Source organism: Ranitomeya imitator, chromosome 5 (genome assembly GCF_032444005.1).
Source record: "Ranitomeya imitator isolate aRanImi1 chromosome 5, aRanImi1.pri, whole genome shotgun sequence".
Classification (NCBI taxonomy): domain Eukaryota; kingdom Metazoa; phylum Chordata; class Amphibia; order Anura; family Dendrobatidae; genus Ranitomeya; species Ranitomeya imitator.
This window is the reverse complement of record NC_091286.1, coordinates 175485544-175498012: the sequence shown is the minus strand read 5'-3', so window position 1 is coordinate 175498012 and position 12469 is coordinate 175485544. Positions and strand designations below refer to the sequence as shown.

The 12469-nt window shown below is 39.5% G+C and overlaps 1 protein-coding gene across 2 annotated transcripts in view; it reads left to right on the top strand.

Moving 5' to 3' along the window:
• TRIM67 (tripartite motif containing 67) overlaps positions 1-12469 on the top strand; it is a 483887-nt gene that overhangs the window by 316440 nt on the left and 154978 nt on the right. Inside the window, exon 6 of one of the 2 annotated variants that reach the window (XM_069769348.1) lies at positions 877-1022. In XM_069769348.1, the coding sequence (XP_069625449.1) occupies positions 877-1022 (146 nt within the window). Of the gene's footprint in view, positions 1-864; positions 1023-12469 lie in introns of both variants that reach the window. The other variant, XM_069769347.1, reaches the window with a different exon arrangement.

The following is a 12469-nucleotide window of genomic DNA, read 5'->3' as shown; positions in this document are numbered from 1 at the left end:
CCCGAAAACTCCGCCCATATGACCGAAATCCGGTCCCGCCAAATTCAGGTGACAGGTTCCCTTTAAAGAGAGGAGCTGTGATGTTAGGCACATGCTACACTGACATCCCACCAAACTCCAATCATCTTGGCAGAGCTGGGCAAAGCTGGAATGAAAACGCCAAATGTCGCAAAATTTGTGTGTTGTAAAAAAACCTACGAGACATTTTAAAGCTGTTTACTCCCAAATTATGGTGTAAAATCTTTGATAAATTGGTTGTCTGTTGGATAGCGTGAGTACTGGAGTTGGGAAACACTGCTGTTGAAAATTTCCTGCACAGGGATTTTCCATCCAGAATATTTTGAGGGAATATTCACAGCATTTCTGGCCTGAAGGGACCTATACTAAACGGCCGAGTCAGCTAGATGCTTGTCTCATTACATCACAAAATTCTATTTGAAACACACCTGCATGGCAGGAAAGGACTGATGCAAAGTCAGATTGCCCCTGGACAGACTGAAAGTAGGGATCTTAGTACTCTATGGATATCCTGCCAATGCTGATGTGCCTATAGGCGAGTCCCCTAGTGTGTTAGCCTGTGTACATTGTACAAATTAAAAAAGGCTCTTATTCTGCACTTTAATTCTGAACCAGTGTTGAGGCAAAAATATCAACTTTTCAGGGAAATTGCTGTATGTGAGTATAAACTTGTTTGCTGTGCAGAACATGTGAGATTATTATTAATTATTACAAAATCCTGATCTACAGCACAAAAAAAATCCTTCAATGTCATTCTCTTTTTCTTTCCTCCACATTAAGTATGCCCATATATCTACATGCAAATGCTGTAGGAGAAAGGGCAGAGTTACACTAATCTGTAATCAGTTCCTGTTACAGTGCCCCCTGTACCACTGTTGCAGTTGGAGAAGTGCTGCACACGGAATAATAGCGTTACCCTGGCTTGGAGAATGCCACCTTTTGCTCATAATCCTGTGGAAGGATACATACTGGAACTAGACGACGGAGATGGTGGTCCATTTAGGGTATGCAAAGAAGTATAATATTTTGTGTGTACTGTATATTTAATATTAAGTATGAGTTAAAGGCAACCAGAGAGATGATTCATGCTTCCCCATCCACGGGCAGCATATATCAGGCTGTAGTTGTTTGGTCTCCACCATGAGGCCTATCAGTCACTGGCTGTGGGCAATCAGAAGCTGCCAGTGACCTGCCTGTCCGACTAGTCTCCCAAGCGGCTTGGTCTCCTGCAGCTACTAAAGCATGTTTTCCTCTGAAATGCGGTAGATCAGGCAGCATGTGTAAGCTGTCAGGTTCCCTTTAAAGGTGGTACAGTTTGCAAGAGGTATCTATATATATAATCATCTAAGGGGCACTTCCGTCTGTCTGTCTGTCACGGAAATCCCGCGTCGCTGATTTCACCAATCAGCGACGGGCACAGTCCGGCCGCGAATTCGCCCCTTCGTACTCTCTGTCAGTGCCCCCTCCAGTCAGCGCTCACACAGGGTTAATGGGTGCGTTACGCCGTGTTATGCCGCGGTGTAACGCAGTCCGTTAACGCTGCTATTAACCCTGTGTGACCAACTTTTTACTATTGATGCTGCCTATGCAGAATCAATAGTAAAAATAATACTCTACGGGCCATGCATTGCGGTCTCGCGAGATGATGACGTAGCGGTCTCGTGAGACCGCTACATCATCATCTCGCGAGACCGCAATACATTCTTGGGACTGGAGCCTTGCGAGGAGCATCGCTAAACGCCTCGCCTGGATCCGGGGGCCGACGGAAGGTGACTATATAACTATTTTTATTTTAATTCTTTTTTTAACAGGGATATGGTGCCCACATTGCTATATACTACGTGGGCTGTGTTATATACTACATCTCTGTGCTATATACTACGTGGGCTGTGCTATATACTACATCGCTGTGCTATATACTACGTGGGCTGTGTTATATACTGCGTGAGCTGTGTTATATACTGCGTCTCTGTGCTATATACTACATGGGCTGTGCAATATATTACGTGGCTGGGCAATATACTACGATTGCTGTGTTATATACTACGTGGGCTGTGTTATATGCTACTTGGCTGTGATATATTTCTCTGCTGTATCTGTGCATCATGAATCGTGGTATGTGTTAAAAAGATTCACTGAGACTCTTTCGCCCGGCGCCCTCAAAAACCTTGGAGCCGGCCCTGGCTTCACTGATTGGTCCCGGCCGCGAACAATCAGCAACAGGCGCAGTCCGGCCGCGAATTCGAGCGGAATTTGAACCACGCTTCACTAATTGGTTGCACCCGGCCGGCCGAATCCTGTGTATAAATTGCATTATTCTGAAAACTTCATAAATAAACTACATACATATTCTAGAATACCCGATGCTTTAGAATCAGGCCACCATCTGGTGATTTTATAATAAGCAATTCTATTTTTTCAATTTGCAGTTCTTTCCAAGTAGTTGATTTGGGGGTGTCACTGCTGCCATAACAAGGACAGAGCCCTAAGTACCTACTTAAATCTATGGACATCTATGATGTCCACACTGAACAATGAATGGTTCTGCCATTCTTCACTGCTGAAATAAATTAAGTAGATCCAATTATGGAACTATGTCCATAACCTAAAAGCCCTTTTAGGTCTCATTCAGACGTCAGTGATTTTTCTCATATGCAAAAACCAGTACAAGTTACATCAGTGTTTATCAGTTTCATCAGAATTTGGTCAGTGTATGAGTCCATAGACTTGCATTGGTGACTTTTATCTGACAGTGAGATATACTGTATATCAGATAAGTATGCTTTGTGCAGACTGCTAAGTCCTTGGAAAAAATGAATAGTCGGACATGTGAACTACCCCATAGACTGTGAAAAGCACAGATACAGCACGTGTTCAAGAAAAACTGATGTGTGAATGAGCCCTTATTCTCTTCAAAATGTTCAGTTCAGGTCTCATTCACATATCAATATTTTGCTTCAGTGTTAGTATACCAAATCCAGGATCATAGTGAACAATATTTAAAAAAAAAAAATTTTGTCCACAATACAGTTGGAAGGAGCATGGTCCTTACATCATGGAGTCATCCTAGTAAATAGTAAATCTATTGTTATCAGTAAGGGAATTTACTGGCAGCTGCACATTTTCCTGCTGCAGAGACCACTGTTCCATTCTAATGATTTATGAGGATGGGGTAAAACCAAAGAAGGATAAGAAAGAGGAATATCACACTCACTAAACCATGCAACAGTCACATATAAACCCACCAAACACCTACTCATATAGAATTCCATAAACGAAAAGAGAATGGTTCCAGCTTCAGTAAAATCATGAAAATTTATTCCAACTTTTAAAATGGAGAAACAACTCCTGAGACAGCACCATAGCACATGCGAGGTAGGCTACGCGTTTCGACCGACACAGCGGTCTTTATCACAGCTGATCTACTCACTGATTCCTCAGGTATAAAAAGAACCAGGAACCAATAAAATGATAGTAAGTCCTCACATGACCCGAAGGTCCTAAATACTAACAATGAACCTCTATATAAAATGCGTAAATTTGTGCAAAACTAACAATTAAATACACATAAACATATAGAAAAATACACACATACAATATTTCTAAAGTTAATGCAAAAAATACAAAAATAGCAAAAAATAAGATTGAAAAATGAAAAAAAAAAAAAAGTGAAATTTTTCTTTTTTTTTTTTTTTCTTTCCTTTTTAAAAATGCATGAAAACTTTTTACAATACATGAAGAGACTATCAATAATGGAACATTAATTCATTCCTTCTATTTAGACCATTAGGAAACCTAGTGCCAAGGTTAAAAATCCAAAAAGCCTCCCTGTTTAACAACATTCTCTGAATGTCACCTCCTCGTGAAAGTTTTTTTATTTTCTCAATCCCTGTTACTCTCAATGATATTGTACTGCGAGAATGGTGATCAATAAAATGTTTGGCTGCTGCTGAAATAGTGCGACTATTATTTAAAGTACAGGAGATATCGTATAGATGTTCTGATATCCGATTTTTCAGTTTTCTAGTTGTACAGCCAATATATGTTTTATCGCAGTCAACGCAATCAATCTTATATATAACACATTTTGTGTTGCAGTTAATAAAGCTTTGAATTTTGTGCAGGCTATTATTTTCTGCGGTGCCAAATGATTTAGTGGTCACCAGGTGTTTGCACGTAGTGCAGTTAGTCACATTACATTTGTAGCTCCCTGTACACTTGAGCCATGTGCTACTGCGTTTTTGAGACAAAAAATTATTGGGAGACAATTTGTTACCAAGAGTAGGTGCTCTTCTGGCTACAATATTACACCCTTCACTCAATATTTGGGAGAGAATGAGATCTTCATATAAGATAGGGATGGCTTTATTTATAATAGTTTTAATTTTATTAAATTGTGGGCTGAATTGTAAACAAACGAATGGTTTATTCATGACACTGTTTTTATTAATTAATTTCTTTGGCGTTGGTTTTAAACAATTGTTTGGGGGATTTGTCCCTGAACACATAGGGTTACTTTGCGATTTTGTATCGTTATTTACTAGATGTAACGCTCTATTCAGCATCCAATTTGGATATCCACGATGATGGAATTTCTTACAGGATTTTACAAGATCGTTTTGAAGTTCAGCATTATTGTTACAATTTCGTTTTAACCTAGTGAATTCACCTACAGGGATGGATTTGACAGTATGTTTGGGATGGCTACTTCGGGCATGTAGGATGGTATTGCCTGCTAATGGTTTAATATAGGTTCTTGTGGAAATTAATTTGTTGGGAACACCTGTTAATTCTAAATCCAGAAAGGAAATTTTGGTTTCAGCATGGACATATGTAAATTTTAAATTGAAATTATTATTGTTAATGTAAATCAGAAAATCCTGTATGGCAGATACATCGCCTTGCCAAATAATGAGCGTATCGTCGATGTATCTGCCATACCAATGGATGAACGAAGAAAAAACATTGGAGGTGGAAAACAAAAATAAATGTTCCCAGTGCGCCATAACCAGGTTGGCCAATGAAGGTGAGAATTTGGCCCCCATTGCTACTCCGGTACATTGTAAATAATACTCAGAATCAAATGAGAAAAAATTATGAGTTAACAAAAAGAATGTGACTTGTAAAATAAAATTGATAAGATCCAGAGAGTATGAACTATAATTGTTTAAGTGGAATTGTAATGCCGACATGGCTACGCTGTGTGGAATACACGTATACAGCGAAACTATGTCGCAGCTAAGCCAGGTATAACCTGATTTCCACTCTTTGTGTGTTAGAATATCAAGAATGTCCTTTGTGTCCCTAATATACCCTGGAATTCTTTGGACCAATGGTTGAAGCAAAGAGTCCAGCCACTGGCCCAAGAATTCATTTATTGATCCTATACTTGAGACTATGGGTCTCATTGGGGGAAATTTTGCTTGCTTATGAATTTTGGGCAATCCGTTTAGAATAGGTGTCACATCCATTAAAGATATAAAAGACATGGATGATATAGTCATTAAGAACAGTGACAAAGGGGGTGTGATTGTCATCATGAACTCCCTAGATTATAAAAGTGAAATTTTGAAGTTAATTTCTGATGGGAATGTTTACGAAAAATTATCTTCGGACCCTACTAATCTGTTTAAACAAAAAATTGATAAAATGATCGAAGAAGGGGTCTCTTTGGGAGTTCTAACCAATAAACAGGCTAATTTCTTACAAGTCCCTCACCCTGTGACACCTATTCTATACGGATTGCCCAAAATTCATAAGCAAGCAAAATTTCCCCCAATGAGACCCATAGTCTCAAGTATAGGATCAATAAAGGAATTCTTGGGCCAGTGGCTGGACTCTTTGCTTCAACCATTGGTCCAAAGAATTCCAGGGTATATTAGGGACACAAAGGACATTCTTGATATTCTAACACACAAAGAGTGGAAATCAGGTTATACCTGGCTTAGCTGCGACATAGTTTCGCTGTATACGTGTATTCCACACAGTGTAGCCATGTCGGCATTACAATTCCACTTAAACAATTATAGTTCATACTCCCTGGATCTTATCAATTTTATTTTACAAGTCACATTCTTTTTGTTAACTCATAATTTTTTCTCATTTGATTCTGAGTATTATTTACAATGTACCGGAGTAGCAATGGGGGCCAAATTCTCACCTTCATTGGCCAACCTGGTTATGGCGCACTGGGTACATTTATTTTTGTTTTCCACCTCCAATGTTTTTTCTTCGTTCATCCATTGGTATGGCAGATACATCGACGATACGCTCATTATTTGGCAAGGCGATGTATCTGCCATACAGGATTTTCTGATTTACATTAACAATAATTTCAATTTAAAATTTACATATGTCCATGCTGAAACCAAAATTTCCTTTCTGGATTTAGAATTAACAGGTGTTCCCAACAAATTAATTTCCACAAGAACCTATATTAAACCATTAGCAGGCAATACCATCCTACATGCCCGAAGTAGCCATCCCAAACATACTGTCAAATCCATCCCTGTAGGTGAATTCACTAGGTTAAAACGAAATTGTAACAATAATGCTGAACTTCAAAACGATCTTGTAAAATCCTGTAAGAAATTCCATCATCGTGGATATCCAAATTGGATGCTGAATAGAGCGTTACATCTAGTAAATAACGATACAAAATCGCAAAGTAACCCTATGTGTTCAGGGACAAATCCCCCAAACAATTGTTTAAAACCAACGCCAAAGAAATTAATTAATAAAAACAGTGTCATGAATAAACCATTCGTTTGTTTACAATTCAGCCCACAATTTAATAAAATTAAAACTATTATAAATAAAGCCATCCTTATCTTATATGAAGATCGCATTCTCTCCCAAATATTGAGTGAAGGGTGTAATATTGTAGCCAGAAGAGCACCTACTCTTGGTAACAAATTGTCTCCCAATAATTTTTTGTCTCAAAAACGCAGTAGCACATGGCTCAAGTGTACAGGGAGCTACAAATGTAATGTGACTAACTGCACTACGTGCAAACACCTGGTGACCACTAAATCATTTGGCACCGCAGAAAATAATAGCCTGCACAAAATTCAAAGCTTTATTAACTGCAACACAAAATGTGTTATATATAAGATTGATTGCGTTGACTGCGATAAAACATATATTGGCTGTACAACTAGAAAACTGAAAAATCGGATATCAGAACATCTATACGATATCTCCTGTACTTTAAATAATAGTCGCACTATTTCAGCAGCAGCCAAACATTTTATTGATCACCATTCTCGCAGTACAATATCATTGAGAGTAACAGGGATTGAGAAAATAAAAAAACCTTCACGAGGAGGTGACATTCAGAGAATGTTGTTAAACAGGGAGGCTTTTTGGATTTTTAACCTTGGCACTAGGTTTCCTAATGGTCTAAATAGAAGGAATGAATTAATGTTCCATTATTGATAGTCTCTTCATGTATTGTAAAAAGTTTTCATGCATTTTTAAAAAGGAAAGAAAAAAAAAAAAAAAAGAAACATTTCACTTTTTTTTTTTTTTTCATTTTTCAATCTTATTTTTTGCTATTTTTGTATTTTTTGCATTAACTTTAGAAATATTGTATGTGTGTATTTTTCTATATGTTTATGTGTATTTAATTGTTAGTTTTGCACAAATTTACGCATTTTATATAGAGGTTCATTGTTAGTATTTAGGACCTTTGGGTCATGTGAGGACTTACTATCATTTTATTGGTTCCTGGTTCTTTTTATACCTGAGGAATCAGTGAGTAGATCAGCTGTGATAAAGACCGCTGTGTCGGTCGAAACGCGTAGCCTACCTCGCATGTGCTATGGTGCTGTCTCAGGAGTTGTTTCTCCATTTTAAAAGTTGGAATAAATTTTCATGATTTTACTGAAGCTGGAACCATTCTCTTTTCGTTTATGGAATCCTACTGCGTCTTGTCAGGACGAAGTTCCGGGCTTCTTGCAATGATCGGTGAGCTGGCTTTTGCCGTATATTCTGTTTACTACTCATATAGACACCAACTACTATCCTCCCAACCATGCAGCATAAGCTAGCTCCGATGGTGTGTGTCAGTCTGGACCCAGATTATATAGGGGATAGGAGTGGCTAACCATGATCAGCTGAGAGCCCTAGCTACCAGAGCTCTGAACATGGCAGATTAACCCTTGTACTGCCAAAAGAAATGTACATAGTTTAAAAACAAGGTGAAATTGTTCTAGTCAGTGCATGAGTAGGAGCAATCAGACGCTGCGGTCTTCTGGCTCCTCTCTGTTGCGGTAACCCCATGATAATGGGTCCAGGAAAAACATCAGTGTACCATCTGTCTTCTGTGCATGTTAAATATTGAAATGAATAGGAATAACTTTGTAATTTATTTATCCATGCATGAAAAATAATGATGACCCACTGACCAAACACTGATGACACAGGGATCCAAAACACTATTCACACCACTGCTATTTTTTTGCGTACCTGAAAAATACATGTGAATGAGTCCTACGGGGAAGGAAGAAGAAAGAGTTCAGATATCCCTTACTGTAAGAAGAATGTGTTCAGAGAGAATCCAAGATTCGGAGGAACCAGAGAAAATGGTGATAAAACATAACTTGTATTCCGTTGTTACAATAAAAATTGAACTTCCGGCTTGAAAACGGCCCTCAATTGTATTTTACCATCTGATTTTTAAGGATGGAATAATGGAATAAAGGTTAGGTTTTAGCTCTATTTTCTCTGGTGCATCGGAATCTTGGATTTTCTGTTATGACTGTTGTCGGGTGTCGGGCTCCTGCTCTGTCCCTAACGCTAGGTGATAAAAGGGAATTATCACACACTCAAAACCTAGCAACAGTCACAGATAAATCCACCAATTGCCAATTCTATTAAAGGGAACCTGTCACCCCCCCCAGGCGTTTGTAACTAAAAGAGCCACCTTGAGCAGCACTGATGCCAATGAAGGAAGAGGAGGTGGCGCCCGGCGCGCAGAGGCCATGAGTGACGGCTGGCAGGTGTATGGATTTGGGAGGAAAGACCTGCCCCGGGACGATTTCACAGGTATGAGGGACAAATTTCAAAAACGATTATTTTAGCAGTGCCAGAGACCCGAACTAAAAGAGCCACCTTGTCAGAATGCAGCATCAGTGCTGCACAAGTGGCTCTTTCAGTTACAAACGCCTCGGGGGGTGACAGGTTCCCTTTAACCACCAACAACCTCCAGCCATGCAGCAAAAATGAGCCCTAGCAAGGGCCCATAGCTGAGACACTAAACTCTCCAGGAGCTCCCAACTGAGCAGATTAACCCCTGCACTGCCAAAAGAAATTTACACCATTTAATATAAAGGTGAAGTGCTTCTAACCAGTTCAGGAGTAGGAGAAATCAGGCGCTGCAGTCTTCTGGCTCCTCTCCCACGTGGTAAATCCATGACATTTTCTATGGCTTTGGACCATGTGGGGGGTCTAACCGAGTCAGCACGTAGCCGCCAGTGATGCATGATTAGGACTCTTGGACTAAATGTGTTCAGAGAGATTTATTTTTTGCCATGTGCAACAGCGAAATACAGGCCTTGAGTGCTTTCAGTGAAAAACTTGGGCTTCCTGTTCACATGTATGTCTTTTTTTAGAATATTTAAATTTAAAGAGTAACTATTGTTTTAATTTTTATTTCTTAATAGTACACATGAAAATGTATAGGTAAAATCCGTATTTAGTGAACTCAGATTTCTCCTTTACTGAGAGAGAATATGGCAGTTGCTGCTTTTATGGGGAATTGTTATGTGATCTGACAGCACCCTGAGGTTGGGACAGAGACCCTGATTCCAGTGATTCTTCGTTTACTGGGTGGAACAATTATGATAGTCACAGTTTTCTCTGCTGCAGACCTAACAGAGCTCAGGTGTTGAGCTTTGTACAACCCGAACACGCCACAGCTTTCTATGTACATAGTACAGTGACAGAGCTGCTGATCAGTATTGAGGGTGTAATTGGACTACGATGATAATTTCTGCTGTTAAAACAATTATTATATTGAAACAGTAAAACACAGCCCAGTGATTGACACATTAATCAGAGACTCTGCTTCTGCATTATGGTGCTCTTGGATTACATAGCAAAAACCTGCTGACAGATTCTCTTTAAAAGTATAGGAAGGTTGGAGAAAAAGGAGGGAAGATCTAAAGGCAGGCAATGACAATCCGCTTCAACTTCTCAAACGAAAGTTAAAGTTATCCATAGAACTTTATAAGCTCTAACTGTCGTCTCTTTTCTCAGTAATGGGGAAAATGTGTATTCAATTAAGACATATTATACCTATAAATTGAGAATTCTGAGAATGAAGGATCAGTCCAGGAAGAGATAAAAGCAGATTTCTCTAATAAGAGATATTATAAAGTTTCTTACTTTCACGTGTGCTATTGATTTACGAAGAAAGAGAAAATTAAACAAAGGTTACTCTTCAACACTAAAAAAAAAAGAGACATGTAGCAGGCTTAGAAACTCATCAGGCTCACGGGGAATCTTCTGATGTATTCCTCTTTGCTTCTACCCCTACAGTATTGATAATATATTTTTTCCACTATAGAAGCTGTTATTGACCATTTTACCACTTAACAGGCTGCATGACCTGTTAGTAAGTAAGCATCAGCACTAAAGGTACCTTCACACTGAGCAACTTGACAACGAGAACGACAACGATTTGTGACGTTGCAGCGTCCTGGATAGCGATCTCGTTGTGTTTGACACGCAGCAGCGATCAGGATCCCGCTGTGACATCGCTGGTCGGAGCTAGAAGGCCAGAACCTTATTTGGTCGTCAGGTCGGCGTGATTCGTCATGTTTGACAGCAAAAGCAACGATGCCAGCAATGTTTTTACATGGAGCTAACAACCAGCGAGAACGATAAGTACGTCACTGGATCGCTCCTGCATCGTTCTGGAGTTGCTGTGTTTGACGTCTCTACAGCGACCTAACAGCGACGCTCCAGCGATCTAGATTAGGTCGGATCGTTGTCTATATCGCTGGAGCGTCACTAAATGTGATGGTACCTTTACAGTTAATGTGTAGGCCTGTTATGTAGGCCCTCCGAGAGCATTGCATAGTGGGGAATAATAAGCACAAAAATATGCAGAAAACATTATGGTAAATAAGCATCACAAAAAATTACCAATACTCCAATTCTCAATAATAAATAGTGTAAAAGGTACCAACACACTTGAGAATCATTGCTTATCTGTCCACATTTTAACTTCTGGAGTGTCCCATTAAATGTGTAAACCTATAATTTGAAATTCTGATTATAATAACATCTACAGTTAGGGCCAGAAATATTTGGACAGTGACACAAGTTTTGTTATTTTAGCTGTTTACAAAAACATGTTCAGAAATACAATTATATATATAATATGGGCTGAAAGTGCACACTCCCAGCTGCAATATGATAGTTTCCACATCCAAATCGGAGAAAGGGTTTAGGAATCATAGCTCTGTAATGCATAGCGTCCTCTTTTTCAAGGGACCAAAAGTAATTGGACAATGGACTCTAAGGGCTGCAATTAACTCTGAAGGCGTCTCCCTCGTTAACCTGTAATCAATGAAGTAGTTAAAAGGTCAGGGGTGGATTCCAGGTGTGTGGTTTTGCATTTGGAAGCTGTTGCTGTGAGCAGACAACATGCGGTCAAAGGAACTCTCAATTGAGGTGAAGCAGAACATCCTGAGGCTGAAAAAAAAGAAAAAATCCATCAGAGAGATAGCAGACATGCTTGGAGTAGCAAAATCAACAGTTGGGTACATTCTGAGAAAAAAGGAATTGACTGGTGAGCTTGGGAACTCAAAAAGGCCTGGGCGTCTACGGATGACAACAGTGGTGGATGATCGCCGCATACTTAATTTGGTGAAGAAGAACCCGTTCACAACATCAACTGAAGTCCAGAACACTCTCAGTGAAGTAGGTGTATCTGTCTCTAAGTCAACAGTAAAGAGAAGACTCCATGACAGTAAATACAAAGGGTTCACATCTAGATGCAAACCATTCATCAATACCAAAAATAGACAGGCCAGAGTTAAATTTGCAGAAAAACACCTCAAGAAGCCAGCTCAGTTCTGGAAAAGTATTCTATGGACAGATGAGACAAAGATCAACCTGTACCAGAATGATGGGAAGAAAAAAGTTTGGAGAAGAAAGGGAACGGCACATGATCCAAGGCACACCACATCCTCTGTAAAACATGGTGGAGGAAACGTGATGGCATGGGCATGCATGGCTTTCAATGGCACTGGGTCACTTGTGTTTATTGATGACATAAGAGCAGACAAGAGTAGCCGGATGAATTCTGAAGTGTACCGGGATATACTTTCAGCCCAGATTCAGCCAAATGCTGCAAAGTTGATTGGACGGCGCTTCATAGTACAGATGGACAATGACCCCAAGCATACAGCCAAAGCTACCCAGGAGTTCATGAGTGCCA